The 19475-nt window shown below is 42.2% G+C and overlaps 1 protein-coding gene across 4 annotated transcripts in view; it reads left to right on the forward strand.

Moving 5' to 3' along the window:
- The window catches only part of edil3a (EGF-like repeats and discoidin I-like domains 3a), a 248520-nt gene extending 236667 nt beyond the window's left edge, over positions 1 to 11853 (forward strand). For all 4 annotated transcript variants that reach the window (XM_024439539.2, XM_024439538.2, XM_024439541.2 and 1 more), the window contains 2 exons: positions 5872 to 6027; positions 11060 to 11853. In XM_024439539.2, coding sequence (XP_024295307.1) covers positions 5872 to 6027; positions 11060 to 11209 — 306 coding nt within the window. In that variant the 3' untranslated portion in view covers positions 11210 to 11853. The remainder of the gene's footprint in view (positions 1 to 5871; positions 6028 to 11059) is intronic.
- Positions 11854 to 19475: the final 7622 nt, after the last annotated feature.

Here is a 19475-nt window from a genome sequence, read left to right on the forward strand (position 1 = left end):
GTATGGCATTTTTATTCCACAAGGATGTTTAAATTAGACGAAATGTAACATTTTTTATTAACTGGATTTGACTAAGCTTTTTGGGGGGGAAATTGATTGTCCTCCATAAATGTGTTTTTATAATCTCTTTGTAATATATAATATATAATCTCTTTATTTTTGGCACACAGGTGAATTTATGCTTGTCTTCTTCTTAAGCACTTAGCTTGGGCCTGCTGGTTTAAATGATGTATGGGGAAAAAAGGCTCCGACTAAATGAAAAGCTGTGAAGTTTTTTCGAACTGTATGTGCTGTGTCAAATTCAGAGAGCAGTTTTCTCTCTTGCAGTAGCCTCTCCTCACAGGCACTCAACAGTTTTACACTGCCATGTTTTTGATATATATTTTTTTCAAACGTGCTAAGTTTAGCAAACAAAATAGTTATTCTGGAAAAATATGGAAACAGGGTTATTTACGCAAGTGTGCTTTACGCAGGGGAAGAAAGGAGGGAGGGTAGGAGGAACTGATATTACGAAACCGAGGAACTAGCCTACTAATATTGATGCAATCGCTTTGTCTAGGTGGTCCTAGGCCTAATTACACGGTCTGTTACCTGAATGAATGTGTGCATTTATGTGTGAACTGTGTTTGAGGACCATGTTGGATGACCAACCAGGAGACAGCAATTTACAAATTCTGGTCCCACTACCACTTGGCCTTTTGGACAGCCAGTCCAGGTGGATGATTATTTGTTAAGATGGTGAAGAAACATAAATATATACATAAAGGAAAAACACCAAAGGCATTTCAAAATAGAAACCTAAAAAACTAATGAAAGGCCTCATGGCCAGCAAACAAACCCAGCAGCCTCGTGGCTTGCCAGCTGGGATACTGACTGACAATCACCCTAATTGGCTGCACCAGTGGGGTATACTACGATGGAAGCTAGATCTACTCAGGATTTTATAAAGCTAGTCAGCTTCAGTCAGCTTCAAATTCCAGCTTAAGCTTCATCCATACTACGAAGGTGGATATTGATCATGCAGCTGCCAACCAGGTCAACCAGGCATTTAACTGTGCGTGCATGTCACACATGGCTAGTCGAACTATTCATTGAGACAATGTTGAACCATCAATCCATGGGCGAGTCAGTGCCACATTTTCATTTTAGCCGAAATCAACATGAAAGAAGGGTTCTTGCAATTTCAGCAGGTTATGGCGTGTTAGAAGTGCCGTCTTTCTTTTATTGCTTATCGTTAATGCCGTCTTTGATGTGCTTTGGTGTGCTTATCAATGCACAAGCACCTTTCTTCCCACTCCTCTCAAAAGTTTAACTGTGCTGGAACTTTCAAAATGCATCCTGTCAAAATGTGTGATGTGATAGACATTTTCATTGAACTGTTTTTAACACACACAAAAAAACATTTGATTCATAAAATATTTAATCAGTCGTCTTCCTCAAAAGAAGGGGATGATGACGCAATCTTTGCAAGAGGGATGGATTCACTGTTACTGTAATGCTGAAGACTACCAGTCTGGTTTAAAGATGCACACTTTTATTAGCTCACTTTGCGCCAGTCTTACCAGCAGGGGAAGCTGTCAACAATATTTCTTCCAATTTTTTTTAACATAGCCAAGTTTTTCTACTCAACACTTGACATGACTTTTTTCCTAAAGTGGATTCGGTACACGCCACAACTGCAACTGTTATTAGACCTTTGCACTAGGAGTGCAAGGCGACGTGAAACATTTAAAAGCATTTCACTCTGGTCGATATCAGAGTGAGCAGGAAGTCCTGTTTTTGCATGTTTGGCATTTAGCACATCCTGGCAGTGGCTGGCTGGTCTCACACCGATACAGCCAGTTCAGAGACTTTTTAGTTTGTGGCCGTATCTCCGCTGTGAGTTAGGCCCCAAGGTAACAGAGGTGTCCACACTTCTTACTGGACAGAACCCACATTTCGCCATGTCAGTGCTCAGCAGACGCCTTATGTGATTTGACATCTCGCCACCTCAAGTGGAAACGGTAGTCATGAAAGGAGTTGGGATTGTGTGTGTGGGTGTGCGTGTGTGTTAGGTGTTCCACTCTTATATTCTCACGCGGTGTCTCCCAGTTGGGCCGGCCTGAGTGCTGCCTGGAGTTAGAATCAAGACTGTGATTATCCGATCAACAGGCTTAAGGCTCGACATGACCACATGTTCAAAAGGCTTTCCCAGAGCGTGTGGTTTGACCTGTTAAATTCTTTGAGGTGGTATTCTAGAACATGCTTGGTGCTTTTTTCGAACTGATGCAAAGGTGCTTGGTGCTTTTTCACCAAGCCTGGATCTGTATTGCCTCAAATTTGGCATATCAAAACTTGCACAACTCTTTTTTTTTCTCCCTTCATAATGATGCACCTCTAAAGCATTATGTTTGCATGTCTCGATACTGTGATGTTTTATTCAAATACAGGGCCCCCTGCTAAAATACAATAAGAGACATTTCTATCCAGTTTTCTGAGCACAGATGCCACGTTATGGAAAAACCATGGGAATGGACCTATTCCTTCTCACACCTCTGCTTTAATGATGGCGACCCCATCGTGGCGTTGATGGGCCGTGATATCATCCTGTTGCGTCCATATGCCTATGTGAGCTGTACTTACAGTACACTACCCCGGCTCCTGCCATTTGCTCTGTGTACACTCCACACACACACTTCCAACAGTCTAGAAATTGGGTGTGGTTATATGAGCAGTGTAGATTTAAATGAGTCTTCAACACATACAATTCAACTAGTTCAGCTAGAGGGAGAGTGCTACGGATGTATACAGTGTGGAGTAGTAGAGGGGCTAATTGTATTCGTCTACAGCAGCCTTGCATTCTTTTCACCCCTCTGACAAAACCAGCACTTCTAATATGGACATGGGCGTTACACGCAAACAATAATCTCAATGAGTAGATGGGGGGGTTCTCTCTCCTCTTTTTCAGTTTATATTCTCTTTTTTTCTCTCTTTCCCTATTTGTCCTGCAGAAACACATGCATGTGTCGCCTTGAAGCGCCATGCAGGGATAATTAATTCTTCCAAATATTATGAATGTTTTCCACTGATGGGGAAACAGACGGTGATGGAGGAGAACATGGGATGGGGTGAGCGAGGAGGGGGGACTCTTTGAGGTGTTGCTTGTATCGACTTCCACTCACCCGAGAAGAAGGAGTGAGTGAAAGAAAGGAACATTTGTGCCTCTCTGTCACGAGGATCCAGAGGTTGCCGCTAAGACTTCAAAGCCACCGGTGTGCCAGGGTTAAGTGTGTTGGAAGGTGGGTTTTGGGGAACGCCTGGCTCTAACAAGTTTATCTCGCCCTTTAAATCAGTTTGGGGCATGAAAGTGTTGGGAGCAGGCTGTACCAGAGGCGGTCGTCTTTGTTGACTGCTACCTATATCCACAAATACAGGTTCCCCTTAAAGCGTGCCTTTGTTTTGGTGGCAGACTTGACAGGTTGGCCAGAATGAGACTACCTCTACGCTGTGCTCTGCTTGGAGGGTAATCAAGCCTCACAATGCAACGTGTCATTCCTTCTCCCTGAAGCAGCCACAGCCTCTCCCATTCCTTTAGTGTCCCTTCATGCATAAGGCTGTTTGCAATTACTCTAATTATAAAAGAGAGGTTATTTAAAGCCCCATTTATATGTCCCCCCCTTCCAAAACAGACATGAACACTTCATTAAACAAAGGGGTGAAGCATCTGTACAGGTCTGGTTTTGAAGGAGGTATCTCTGTTTTAATATAAAACAATGTAAGCCCATGTGTATAATTACCTACATGACATCATGGTAAAGTGCCCTTGTACCAAAATTTTTAATTAGGACCATAGCTGTTCAACTAACATACTGTCTCAGAGAGCCAACCCTTTTTATGTTGTTTTCAGAACCCCAAGAGCTGGCTGCTTACTCCATATCACATGACTCTTGTTCTGTAAGAGCACAGAAAGATTGACAGCAAGCCATGTCTTTGGTTCCCTATAAGTCAGGGACCCAGGCCTGAGCCTGCCTGCTCCTCCAAACAGATGTCTACAGTGAAAACCTCTTTGAATCGCTGGAGAAAGTCTGTCAGAACAGGACTGAAGACCAGCTCAGGAGCAATCTCCTGGCCTCATGACAGATGTTGTGGAGATGTGGGCTCATGTGCACCACGTGCCATAGTGAGGCATGTTTGTGTGCTGTGTTTGTGCATGTAATGCATTGTGATATGTTGTAATGTGTTGCAATGCATAGTGATATAATGTATGGGATGATGTACAGTAACATTAGATAGTCAGGCGAGGGTCTTGAGAACATGAGAGAGCGAGAAGCCTCTGTGTTTTGGCCCACATTTATCACGTTCTATATAGCAGGCTTGGGTTCAATTCTGAATTGAGTTGTAAATTGTTCTTGAATTTGAGTTGGCCACACCCCACAGGGAATTGAATTTAACTGAAAGCAAGTCGATTTTAAATAAGTTCCATGAAATTCAAATGGCTTATTTATTCTACACATCACTACTGTATACGCGTTTATTATTTTGACGTTTATTTTGACATTGTGTATGGTTACCAATACTCTCAGAAATATTGTAAGAACACGTTGTGGGTTGTCTGTAATCATTTATAATTCCCTTAATGTTTTACCGCAGATCAAACACTGCAATAGGAAAGGGGAGCAATCTAACATTTCATGACAATCTGAGTTATAATCCAAATAATATTTGAAATGGTATGTATAAAATGGTATGTATAATCTTTGCATTAATAAGTGGCAGATCCTTTTGATAAAAGATTTGTCAAATGAATGAGACTTTCATGTATCAGTTGAATTTGCTTTGAATTAAATTATACTTCCTTCAATTGAAATTAATTTCAAATTCTGCTCCCTTGGGGGGTTGCCAATTAAAATTCATGGGTTGAATTTAATTACATTCAGAAATGTAGGATGATATATGTGCTCCTGTGTATTGTAAATCCAGCTCAGGAAATCCATCTCTCGCACTCTCATTTGTACTACCTCTCTCCTTTTTGACCGCCTCTCTTGCTCTCTCTTCACCCCATGAAGGGGATTGGTGTGCATGGATCTAGCAAGACAGTTACTGTACCGTCATGGTGTTATTGACATTGAGCCAAATAAATAGCAGACTTCTGGATCATTTGTGGTTATGGTTTCAAACTATGTCATGGTTGCCATGTTGTGTGTAAAACATTCCCTTGATGCCGTAGTTCATATATTTATGAACTACGAATGAAGCCTTTGATCCTCAAGCCGTGAATTTAAGTGACCTCTTTGTTGGCATGTGAAAGAGATTCAAATGATGTTACAGTATCTTTGATGGAATGGACAATTTGCGTTTTTCACCCTGGTTCCTCTTTGGGATGCCGCCTGGGATGATTAGGCATTCCACATGCACACATTGGGTTATTTTTCTCTTCTGATTCAAAGCTATGCTGATTCATGCTCAATTATAAAAGATGAACCAAAAATGCTCATAATTCTGCTCAGACATCTCGCTTGATCTCCCTAAATGCACAGTTTTATGCTCCACGGAAACCCATCTCATCATGCACTGTTCTTCCACTTTAGATTTAAATTATTTGTAATTTTCTGCATTATGAATTCCCATACATTACTCATTGAGCATAATTAACAGAGAATAAATATAGGGAAGCTAAACCTGACAATCCATTGACTTCATTGCATGGGCTTGGTAATAGTGAAGCAGATAGTAACGGTGCATTCTGTACACACTAGTCAAAAAACTGCACTGTAGTGTTCGCTCTAAATAATTGAACTTGGAGAAAACTGAGCATCTGACACTTTCGTTTAGCTGAATCCGGAGGTGATAAAGTAAAGTTTTTCCCTGTTTCTATCTCTCTCTCTCTCTCAGGTTGACATGCTCCTGCCTACCAAAATCACCGGCATCATCACCCAGGGGGCCAAGGACTTTGGCCATGTCCAGTTCGTCGGCTCCTACAAGGTGGCCTACAGCAACGATGGAGAGAGGTGGCTCGTGTATCAAGATGAAAAACAGAGGAAGGACAAGGTGAGCCATCCTCACTCCATTACTATGAAATACATGTAACCCAAACCCTGCATGCCATTAGTAGTGGAAGGGACAGTATCCACCAAAACTCAAGTATAATATTAGTAGATTTAAAAGGCCAACACTGTTTTGATATGCAGTAAAATCCCAAATGAATCCAAATAGAAATGCTAATTTTGCAACCAAGAATTGAATCCAATTGAATGAAAAAGTGAATGAGTGGGAGAAGCACAACGAGCAGAAAAAAAGACAATAAATTCTAAAGCGAACAATCAAACCCAAAACAACGATTGACAGAATGGAGAAATGTATTGTGCTGCTTATAGTTGTCAAGCTCTGACCCAGTCTCATCGCTCTGTGTTAGCACTGCACCTTCCCATCTCAGGCTCCAGCACAGCTTGCTGAGGCCTCTCTCTGACTTTCTCTTGGCTCCTGGATCAGATAAGGGCACGTTGTCTAGCAGTCCTGGTCGGCACGCTGCCTGAAATTGTGGTTACGGTCCTTCAACAGAGTACATGTGACCATTCCAATCGCCCACGCCAGCTAACGGAAAGGGAAGGAGGCTGTGACAACACTCTGCTGTCAGGAGAGCAGCAGCACTCCTGGGCCTGTTGTTTTAAAGGAGGCCTGTTAACTTTGCTGCTCTCGCTGGGTTGTTTAATGATAAGGATTTCCTGGAGCTTCTGCTGGTCAGAGCAGGGCTAACCTGTGAGGAAACACACCTACACATACACCTAAAAACACATACGTGTGGCAGAGATGGTTGTCCTTCTGGAAGGTTCTCCCATCTCCACAGAGGAACTCTGGAGCTCTGTCAGAGTGACCATCGGGTTCTTGGTCACCTCCCTGACCAAGGCCCTTCTCCGATTACTCAGTTTGGCAGGGCGGTCAGCTCTAGGAAGAGTCTTAGTGGGTCCAAAGGTCTTGCATTTAAGAATGATGGAGGCCACTGTGTTCTTGGGACCTTCAATGCTACAAAAAAAAGATTGACCCTTCCTCAGATCTGTGCCTCGACACAATCCTGTCTCTGACCTCATAGACAGGTGTGTGCCTTTCCAAATAATGTTGAATCAGTTAATTTTACCACAGGTGGACTCCATTCAAGTTGTAGAAAAATCTCAAGGATGGTCAATGGAAACAGGATGCACCTGAGCTCAATTTCGAGTCTCATAGCAAAGGGTCTGAATCATTATGTAAATAAGGTATATGTTTTACATTTTTTTCTAAATTTGCTAACATTTCTAAAAACCTGTTTTCCTGTTGTCATTATAGTGTATTGTGTGTAGATCAACGAGGCAAATGTTTTATTTAATACATTTTAGAAATAAGACTAATGTAATAATATGTGGAATAAGTCAAGTGGTCTGAATACCTTCCTAAGTCACTGTATATATGATGTTGGCTGGTTATGACACATATCACCCTCCAATGGGCACACATCAATTTATGCCAACATGTACAAATACATCTTCAGTTTAGCGGCCCCATGCCTGAAAACTCTTCTCCATCCACCACTCAAATGCCTCGCTTGAGTAGTTTATAATTTCAACTACAAGATGATCTTTGGATGTGGGCCACCGCTTACTCCATGTGAGTTTCAGCCAAGCAATCTCAATTTTAACAACTGGAAGAATTCCAAATGTTTGGCAAGCCTGGCAGCGCTGAGAGAAAAGTGATAAAATATACACTGTCAAGATCATAGCAACCTTCGTGTTGAAATCTATAGTTCATCCTCAGGATTTGTGGCCATAAAAAGAGTACAGACTGAGAGTACAGTGATACTACAATGATGCTATTCATACGTAGTAAAACAATAAAATATGCAATCCACAAACAAAGCATCCTATCAAATCATCCTATGTCCTATTATCCTTACTCAGGTTCTACTGCATCTTTTAGAGCAAGGCCTGGGGGGATATTAATCAGTGTGTCCCAGCACAGAGCTGTGAGGAGCTTTCCAGATATAGGACTTTTCAAGGTGTTTCCGCCTCTCAGTCGAGTGGAGCAGGTGATTAATGCTAGAGGACACATTAGGCTTCTGGACTCCAGAGACTTGTCACTGTCACGCCACAGGCTTGGAGAGGTTGGCCTGGGCTAAGAGTCCTGTGTCTCTGTCTGTCTGTCTGTCTGTCTCTGAGAGAGAAAATCGGAAGTCCAGAGAGTTTGTGTGCGTACAGTATGTGTGTGTTTTTATGTGCACATTCATGCATGTATGTTTGCGCGCAAGACAGAGCGTACGTTTGTGTGTGTGTCTGGCTGGATGGGTGTCTGGCTGGGCACAGCATTGTACATTTTCTCCTCAGGTCTCTCCCCTCCTGAGCCTGAGTGTGGCAGAGACTGCAGGCAGTTAGATCTAGATTGAGAGAGGAGAGGCCTCTGTCAGCATATAGATACCCATGGACACTATAACAATTTATTTTATTTATCTAGGCAAATCAGTTAAGAGCAAATTCTTATTTTACAATGACAGCCTTCCCTGGCCAAACCCTCCCCCTAACCTAGACGACACTGAGCCAATTGTGTGCCACACTATGGGACTCCTGATCACAGATGGTTGTGATACAGCCCGGTATCACACCAGGGTCTGTAATGATGCCTTTAGCACTGAGATGGAGTATCTTACACCGCTGTGCCACTCGGGAGCAAACCAGGGACATGCAAGCTGTCACTCACTTATATGTTGCATGTAGTTATAGAAATACTGTTTACATTCATGTTTGGATACACCTACTCATTCAAGGGTTTTTCTTTATTTTTCACTATTTTCTACATCGTAGAATAATAGTGAAGACATCACAACTATGAAATGACACTTATGGAATGATGTAGTAACCGAAAAAGTGTTCAATCCCGTTAATTTAATCAAATGCTTTTTGTTAAAATACGTATCACATTACACATTTAGCAATGACATAATGCATTTGAAACTTCACGCAGAGTAAAACTTTTGTATGACTTAAATACAATTATTTTATCGATAGGAGTAGCGAAGAAAGTGCTTGTTTAATTGACAAGCACACCGAAGCATACCAAAGATGGCATTAATACGTAATAAAATAAATAACTTCTCATACGCCATTAGCCTGTTGAATTTGCATGAATTTGATTTGATTTTTATTTTGGCACAAATGAAAATGTGGCACTCGCTCACCCATGGATTGATGTTTCAGCATTCTCTCAATGAAGAGTTTGGCGTTCGACTAACCACGTGCAACATGAATGCGCAGTCCACAACACAGCTCGAGCAGGCTTGAGTAAGCGGCAATTGCACGATCAATATCCACCTTCGTAACATGGAGGAAGCCGGATTGTGAAGCTAACTGAAGCTGGCTAGCTTTAGAAAACCCAGAGTAGGTCTTGCTTGCATCGTGGTGCACCTCTTTGGGCTTTGTCCTGACCACGTGATCGGGCTGGGAAAATCTCTGGGCCCTAACGACAGACTTTAGTAGCCTAGTGGTTAGAGCGTTGGACTAGTAACCGAAAGGTTGCAATTTCAAATCCTCCAGCTGACAAGGTACAAATCTGTTGCTCTGCCCCTGAACAGGCAGTTAACCCACTGTTCTTAGGCCGTCATTGAAAATAAGAATTTGTTCTTAACTGACTTGCCTAGTTAAATAAAATAAAAAGTATGACCTACTCACCATGCTCAGTTAGAACTGCAGTAATTCTCGAGCTCTCAGCAGCAGACTCTCATGATTTGAGAGCTATTGTTGATCATACGCAGGGCCCCAGAAAAGCCATTGAGACGTCACCCTCCCTAGAGGGGGAATAAGCTCAGTTTGTATTAGCGATTTGCGGAATAATTTGGGAATTGAGCAGCCTGAAGTGACTATGAAGTGGCTTTCATTTGGAGGATAATGCAGGGATTCTCACTGCTCTTTTGTTTCAGTAAGAAGCAGGATTCTTTGAGTGGAAATGCGCTGGTGCTTGTTCAAGTGTCATTACTTCACGCAAATCCTGTGCACGATGAAGCAGAACATGTCAATCTATATCTCAAATGGAATGTTTCACTTTTCAGACCTACCAAACATACAGTACATACCAGTTAGAGTAACATCATCATTTAATATCCCTGCTGTTGGGGACCATCAGAATGCATTTTGTAAGAAACATTTTTTGCTCCCTGGTGGGGGCTCCAGGAACAGGACTGAGAGCCTACTTTCCATAGAAAGGGTTCTGGTTGAACGTTTTCTAGGGGTCATAGTTGGCTAATTTCAACCACTCAATGGCAGATTGTTTTCAGCACCTGCTGGGGTCCGGCCCACCGGTTTTACATTTCACATAATGAAGATGACAAGTCCCATTACATTCCAATTAAATAGTCATAATCACACTTTTTTAATTGAAATGATCATGGAATTTAGTTAAGCTGTCCCAATAGGTACAAATATCCCATATTGCATATCATTCTACTGTCGATTAACCACACTTAAGCACAAGGCTTCTAATTATCAACAACACAGTATACATCCCAATACGTCCATTATGCTTGTTTATATTGGAATATTTCATGCTTGCACGTTTAACTACATATCAATGGTGAGATTGATAATTTGCTTCTGGGCCGTTGTTTTGCATACTGCCTGCCTATTGGGTCTTGTTGGATACTATGGCACTAAGAATGGCCTGCCGTGGGGCAAAATCAAATCAAATCAAATCAAATGTATTTATATAGCCCTTCGTACATCAGCTGATATCTCAAAGTGCTGTACAGAAACCCAGCCTTAAACCCCAAACAGCAAGCAATGCAGGTGTAGAAGCACGGGCAACGGACAAAAGGTCGCTAACTCCGCTGCCATGTGTTTTTTACGGCCAAAAAGCGCAGGTCGTGACCATACCTCCTAGTATTATGGAAATGTACCATCAGCATTATGTAGCCTACACAGCATGTCCATCACTCTCCGTCTATCCTTTCTAATCTCACTTCTGTGCATAATGAGGCTCACATACACTAACAAGCTTGCTGAGATGTGTGTGGGTGTTCAAGATCACCATTCATTTAAACTCATTCCCACTGTCCTTCCTTTCGCAGGTGTTCCAAGGAAACTTTGACAATGACACGCACAGAAAGAATGTGATAGATCCGCCCATCTACGCCCGATTTGTCCGGATCCTTCCATGGTCGTGGTACGGAAGGATCACTTTGCGTGCAGAGTTACTGGGATGCACAGAGGAAGAGTGACCACCCTTCCCCCTCATCTGTCCACCTGTCCCCCTCTCCCCCGTTTAATACTGGATCATCTAACCCAGATTCAGTGTTTCAATATAAACTGTGCAACCTGTAAACAATAAATCATTTTCCAATGGATTTTTCAAGAATATGTGTTTGGTTATGGTGGGTTGCTGTTTGATTTAAACCTGCCCTTGTCCTGATTTTATCCCTTTCTGTTTTCTTATTTTTGTGGTCAATGTCTTTTTATTCCTCTCCAGATTTTCCCCGCCATTATGTTTGGAATGAACTTGGGTAACCTATTTGATGGGGGGGGGTGGGGGGCTGGAGTGTGGAGAGGGGAATCACACTGTGGTTTAAACATATTGCCCTGGAAGCTACTGCACAGTGTCACTTTTTGAACGTGAAACCTGTCTATTATGCTTCATTGGACATTGTTATCCCCACTGAAACTTATTTTGGAACTATCCCAAAAATCATTAAACTATCGCAACTGAATACGACAGTGACAGATATATATTTACTTTGGATTATAACACCTCTTCAAGCCAGGCTTTTAACATTACTGACACTGACATTGTAGAGCAAATACAATACAATGGCAATGCTCAATGCTGTTGAATTAAATGTAAAACACTAAATAATTGCATGGTGCATAAATGATGATATTAAAAGTTTGACATAAAACTCCTTCCCTAATAGCAATTGCTTTGGTTTGGTTTAACGTGCATTGCTCAATAGTTCTGATACACACTGCAAAAGCTTAAAAGTGATCTACTAGACGAATAACAAGGACAAAAGTGGCACTGCAGTATAGATACGGAGGTTGATGGGCTGGCTGATTGAAGTGTGTCCAAATATTCTTGAATTTTCTATCTCACCTTTAATTTATTTAAATGTAATTAGCATTTAAATTTTGTGTTTGAAAGATATCTTCTTGGAATGTCACATTTATAGAATTGTATACATTGTTTAGTTTTAGTTTATTTTCTCTGCTTTTGTATCCTGGTGCCCAATCCTCCTTCTGCCTTTACAATATCATTTTTAATCAACGTGAAAAGCTCAGGATAGAAGTCACCCATCCATACTCACACAAAGAGTAAGCCCTCCTTTGAATAATAATATTTGACAATATTTTGTGTGTACAGACATTACCATGCTAATGAAATAAATCAAATTATATTAAAAATCTATCACACAAATAGCTTTCTATTGCGTTTTCACAAGAATATAAATACATGTAAGAACTTTGAATATTTAAATATCTGTACAATGAACATTATCAGTTGTTACAGTATGTCACTGTATTTCAGTGTTGCATTTGAAAGTATCATGACATGCATCATGAAAGTCTAATATTTCTTAGATCCATGGACACAGCATTAGCATCATGCCATGCAACTCACTTTTTATAATGGATATATTTGGCTGTGCATAATGGTTTTTATTTAATTTTTTAATATCTTGGCTTTTGATCAAGCTATTTGTGAGTATATCTTGTCAAGAAGTTTCTATGTCCATAACGTTGTCTTCTTGATCACTGTCTGTGTGCGCTTTTCACACAATGGGATCGTTACTAACCAATGGAGATGTCAGCATGACATACAGTGGGGAGAACAAGTATTTGATACACTGCCGGTTTTGCAGGTTTTCCTACTTACAAAGCATGTAGAGGTCTGTAATTTTTATCATAGGTACACTTCAACTGTGAGAGACGGAATCTAAAACAAACATCCAGAAAATCACATTGTATGATTTTTAAGTAATTCATTTGCATTTTATTGCATGACATACCGTAAGTATTTGATCACCTACCAACCAGTAAGAATTCCAGCTCTCACAGACCTGTTAGTTTTTCTTTAAGAAGCCCTCCTGTTCTCCACTCATTACCTGTATTAACTGCACCTGTTTGAACTCGTTACCTGTATAAAAGACACCTGTCCACACACTCAATAAAACAGACTACAACCTCTCCACAATGGCCAAGACCAGAGAGCTGTGTAAGAACATCAGGGATAAAATTGTAGACCTGCACAAGGTTGGGATGGGCTACAGGACAATATGCAAGCAGCTTGGTGAGAAGGCAACAACTGTTGGGTCAATTATTAGAAATTGGAAGAAGTTCAAGATGACGGTCAATCACCCTCGGTCTGGGGCTCCATGCAAGATCTCACCTCGTGGGGCATCAATGATCATGAGGAAGGTGAGGGATCAGCCCAGAACTGCACGGCAGGACCTGGTCAATGACCTGAAGAGAGCTGGGACCACAGTCTCAAAGAAAGCCATTAGTAACACACTACGTCGTCATGGATTCAAATCCTGTAGCGCATGCAAGGTCCCCCTGCTCAAGCCAGCGCAAGTCCAGGCCTGTCTGAAGTATGCCAATGACCATCTGGATGATCCAGAGGAGGAATGTGAGAAGGTCATGTAGTCTGATGAGACAAAAATAGAGCTTTTTGGTAAACAAAGATTTCTGTACCAAATATTAAGTTCTGCTTTTCTGATGTATCAAATACTTATGTCATGCAATAAAATGCAAATTAATTACTTAAAAATCATACAATGTGATTTTCTGGATTTTCGTTTTAGATTTCGTCTCTCACAGTTGAAGTGTACCTATGATAACAATTACAGACCTCTACATGCGTTGTAAGTAGGAAATCCTGCAAAATCGGCAGTGTATCAAATACTTGTTCTCCCCAATGTATGAGGAGGGATACAGTATCAAATATGTCCATGTCCACAGGCACATTTAGTCATAACATTGTTACAGGTCTTTTAACTTGCACTCACCATTGGTGCATTGTAAAACCTTTGCTAACTGGTGAAGGGGAACCAATAAGTCAATTTTGTGTTTCTGTGTCTACTCAGTCTGAGTATCAAGCGCTATATAGAAAAGTGTACCAATGATATGCTAATTAGTCCACGCCTGCAGAAGAGAGAGTCAGAAACTACGACTGTGTACAGCTGAGAAAGGATTCTGCTTTTTCAGTCTTTCTGTTTGACCAATAAAAAAGATGTCTGTGAATCAAATGGCTTGTCTTCTTTTTGCTCTCAAAAGGTGTCACATTACCCTACTTTAATAATATAATGCTCTTCTCTTGTTCTCTGTGGTCATGCTCTACTTTCTCCCAGCATCTAATTTCACGTAGCTGTGCTGCAGCATGTCGTCTTCATTGATTTACCTTAGGCTGCCATGCTTAGTTCCTTTGTAGCACATTCAACTTCATTTTCTTGGCTGTGGCAGGAGATCAAAACATGATTCAAAGACCAAATGTGGAAATGCATTGTCCAGTAATGATTAAATTATATCGGAGTGCTTATGGGGAGATAGTGCCTTCAGAAAGTATTCATACCCTTTGACAATTTCCACGTTTTGTAGTGTTACAAATTGGGCTTAAACATGATTTGTCTTTTTTTTTTCTCTATGATCAACACAAACTACCTTAATGTCAAGTGGAAGAAAACTTTGTTTTTAAGATTCATGAAAAATAAAACACTCATATCTTGATTAGATAAGTATTCGACCACCTGAGTCCATATACAGTTAGATTGGAGTCATTAAAACTCATTGTTCAACCACTGCACAAATTTATTGTTAACAAACTATAGTTTTGGCACGTCGGTTAGGACATCTACTTTGTGCATGACAAGTCATTTTCCAACAATTGTTTACAGGCAGATTATTTCACTTATAATTCACTGTATCACAATTCCAGTGGGTCAGAAGTTTACATACACTTAGTTGACTGTGCCTTTAAACAGCTTGGAAAATTACAGAATATTATGTCATGGCTTTAGCAGCTTTAGTTAGATGAATTGACATAAAATATTGTAGACCTCCACAAGTCTTGTTCATCCTTGGGAGAAATTTCTAAATGCCTGAAGGTACCACATTCATCTGTACAAACAATAGTACGCAAGTATAAACACCATGGGACCACGCAGCCATCATACCGCTCAGGAAGGAGGCGTGTTCTGTCTCCTAGAGACAAACGTACCTTGTTGCGAAAAGTGCAAATCAATCCCAGAACAACAGCAAAGGACCTTGTGAAGATGCTGGATGAAACAGGTACAAAGTTTCTATTTCCACTGTAAAACGAGTCCTATTTCGACATAACCTGAAAGGCCTCTCAGTAAGGAAGAAGCCTCTGCTCCAAAACCGCCATAAAAAAGCCAGACTACGGTTTGCAACTGCACGTGGGGACAAAGATCGTACTTTTTGGAGAAATGTCCTCTGGTCAGATGGAACAAAAATAGAACTGTTTGGCCATAATGACCATCGTTATGTCTGGAGGGAAAAGGGGAGGGCTTGCATGCCAGAGAACACCATCCTATAGAACATTTGTTCGGCAGAAAGTGTGTGCGAGCAAGGAGGCCTACAAACCTGACTCAGTTACACCAGCTCTGTCAGGAGGAATGGGCCAAAATTCACCCAACTTTTGTGGGGATCTTGTGTAAGGCTACCCGAAAAGTTTGACCGAAGTTGAACAATTTAAACGCAATATTACCTGATATTAATTGAGTGTATGTAAACTTCTGACCCGCTGAGAATGTGATGAAAGAATTTAAAGCTGAAACATATCATTCTCTCTATTATTATTCTGACATTTCACAATCTTAAAATAAAGTGGTGACCCTAACTGACCTAAGACAGGGAATTTTTACAAGGATTAAATGTCAGGAATTGTGAAAAACTGAGTTTAAATGTATTTGGCTAAGGTGTATGTTAACTTCAGACTTCAACTGTATGTTAGAATCACCTTTGGCAGTGATTACAGCTGCAAGTAGAGCTTTGCACACCTGGATTGTACAATAGTTGCCCATTGTTATTTTTGTAATTCTTCAAGCTCTGTCAAGTTGGTTGTCAATCATTGCTAGACAGCCATTTTTAAGTATTGCCATGGATTTTCCAGCCAATTTAAGTCAAACTGTAATTATGTCAATTAGGAATATCCAATGTCATCTTGGTAAGTAACTATTGTATATTTGACCTCCACTGGCTTCCAGTCTAAGCCCACATCCACCACAAGAGCATGGTACTTGCCTACGAAGCAGTGAGAGAAACTGTCCCTCCCGATCTTCAGGCTAAGCTCAAATCCTACACCCCAAACCCGATCACTCCATTCTGCCACCTCTGGTCTCTTGGCCCTGCCCCTCCTATGGGAGTGCAGGCTCCCACTCAGCCCAGTCCAAGCTCTTCTCTGTCCTGGCACACCAATAGTGGAACCAGCTTCCCCCTTAAGCTACAGTAGGACAGCAGAGTACCTGTCCATCTTCCCGAAAACATCTGAAACCCAACCAGGACCTTCCTAAACAGAGCCAGTCCTGGCCTGCCCATGGATGGGAGATCCAATGCTGCTGGAAGTGGTGTTGGAAGACCAGTAGAGGGCACGCTTGCCTCTAGTCTAAGGAGATCCCAATGCCCCAGGACAGTGAAGGGGACATTGCCCTCCATAGGCGTGTCGTCTTTTGGATGGGACATTAAAACGGGTGTGGTCATTAAAAAGAGGAGGGGTTTTAACCCCGGTATCTTGGCTAAATTCCCAACCTGGCGCTATTCCATCATGGCCACATAATCATCCCCCTCATTCCCGATTGGAATATCACTCCTCATCTCTCCACCTGATAGCTGATGTGTGGTGAGTATTCTGTCAAAAAATGGTTGCCCTTCATCACCCAGGTGGGTGCTACACATTGGTGGTGGATGAGGTGAGTTTCCTCCTACTACGAAAAGTGCTTTGAGTACCTCAGTTGGTAGAAAAGCACCGGCATATAAATCCAATCAATTAAAGAATATCTTAAACAATCCCACAAAACCCCCTTCTAACCCTGACACCCCCCCCCCAAATAACTAACACTCACACTTTACTTTTCCCCCTTAAAAGCTCTGACTCTGCTGATAGCTACTTTATTGAGAAAAATTAATCTTAAAATGAATGCATTAACTGTAAATTGCTCTGGATACGTGACTAAAATGTAATGTAAATGCAGTTACGAATCACGCCTATCTGTTATTACAGATGGTCTCTGTATTTCAGGGCTATAAATCACTTGTAATAGTAATAGATGGGACTTATAGCGCTTTCAAGGACCCAAAGTTGCTTAACAATTGTAGAAATGAAAAGAAAAACAAAGTGTCAGACTTAACAACAACATTAATAAAGAGAGGGGTGGGTTCAAAGACGGGAAAGAGTGCGATGTATCAGTGTTTGGGCAGGGTAGGGTTGGGATTTGGATACAAACTCAGTTTAGGGTAAAGGGTGGGATTGGGGTTAGGATACAAACCCGGTTTACAGTAAGGGGTAGGGTAAGAGTTTGAGTTAGGTACTGCAAATATAGTGATGGACTCCGAGTCATGGATGGCTGGAAGGAAGGAGTTCCAGAGCCTAGGAGCAACCCTGGAGAAGGCCCTGTCGCAGAAACGCTGGAGCTTCGACCCGGGGATGACAAGGTGGCCTGCTGTGGTGTAACGGAGTGCACGTGTGTGTTGGTATGGGAGAAGAAGGTCTGAGAGGTAAGGAGGGCAAGGTGGTGAAGGGTTTTGTAGGTCAGAAGGAGGATCTTGTAATCAATGTGTTGGGAGAGAGGAATCCAGTGGAGTTCACAGAGGACATGGATGATGTGCTGCCAGGATGATGTGCTGCCAGGAGTCGGGCTGCAGAGATTTTAACCGTTTGGAGCTTATAGAGGGAGCTTGAGTTGATGCCGGAAAGTAGTGAGTTGCAGTAGTCAAGATGGGAGGAGATGAATGCATGTTTCAGCGGCAGGACTGGAGAGAAAGGAGCAAAATTTGACAATGTTGAGGAGGTGGAAGAATGAGGATTTGACAGTCTGTCTCATGTGGTGGTCAAAGGACAGTCCATGATGTCCAGAATGACACCAAGGTAGTGTGCATGGAGCGATAGACAGTGGTGAGGTTGCCAGCTTTGGTGAGGTAAGGATTCAATGTGGGTCATAGGTGGGTTGAGGAGGGATTTGGTGCAGAGGTAGATCTGAGTGTCATTGTATTGGGTCCGGTTTGTGAGGTATGATTGTAGCCAGGAGAGTGGGGTGCCCTCAACACCCAGACCCCAAGCCTGGTGAGGAGGATATGAAGAAAAAAAAAGTGGCACTCAGGTCAAGGAGAAGTAGGATGTTGAGGGCATCAGCACCAGCAGATGTGAGGAGGTCAATGGTAACTTTGAGGAGAGCAGTTTCAGTACTGTGGAGGGGGTGGAATCCAGACAGGAGGGGCTCGAACAGGTTGTAAACTAGCAGTTGGGTTTGTAATTGGGAGGCAACAGTATGTTCCAGAGTCTTGGCTAGGAAGGGGAGGTTGGAAATGGGGCGGAAGTTATTGAGGATGGTGGTGTCCAGTCCTCACTTTTTGAGATGGGGGGCTGCAGCTATTTTGTCGATGGGGGACAGTTCCATGGGCGATGGAGAAGTTGTCGATGTGAGGGTAAGCAGGCTTTGATGAGAATAGTTGGGAGAGGATCCAGGGAGCAAGTTGTATTCTTGGATGACATGATGAGTTTTGAGATATTATGAAAGTCAATAGGGGCAAATTCAGAGATCTGAGTTTCAGGGGTGTCAGTTGGGAGGTTGACAGGGGGAGGGGCGGCTGAGGGAGAGTGATGAGTTTATTTTGGCGATCTTGTCCTTGAAAAACTGAAGGAAGGAGTTGCAGAGTTCAGCAGATGGGATAGAAAAGGTGTAGTCAAGGGGCTAAAGTACACTACATGACCAGAAGTATGTGGACACCTCCTCGTCGAACATCTCATTTCAAAATCATTGGCATTATTATGGAGTTGGTCCCCCCCTTTGCTGCTATAACAGTCTCCACTCTTCTGGGAAGGCTTTTCACTATTGCTGAGGGGACTTGCTTCCATTCAGCCACAAGAGCATTAGGGAGGTCGGTCACTGATGTTGGGCGTGTTCCAATTCATCGCAGAGTTGTTCGATGCGGTTGGCGTCAGGGCTCTGTGCAGGCCAGTGAAGTTCTTCCACACTGATCTTGACAAAACATTTCTGCATGGACCTTGCTTTGTGCATGGGGGCATTATCATGCTGAAACAGGAAAGGGCCTTCCCCAAACTGTTGCCACACAGTTGGAAGCATAGATTCGTCTAGAATGTCATTGTATTCTGTATCGCTAAGATTTCCCTTCACTGGAACTAAGGGGCTTAGCCCGAAACATGAAAAACAGCCCCAGATCATTATTCCTCCTCCACCAAACTTTACAGTTGGCATTATGCATTGGGGCACGTGGCGTTCTCCTGGCATCCCCCAAACC

The sequence above is a fragment of the Oncorhynchus tshawytscha genome, linkage group LG12 (assembly GCF_018296145.1).
Source record: "Oncorhynchus tshawytscha isolate Ot180627B linkage group LG12, Otsh_v2.0, whole genome shotgun sequence".
Classification (NCBI taxonomy): Eukaryota; Metazoa; Chordata; class Actinopteri; order Salmoniformes; family Salmonidae; genus Oncorhynchus; species Oncorhynchus tshawytscha.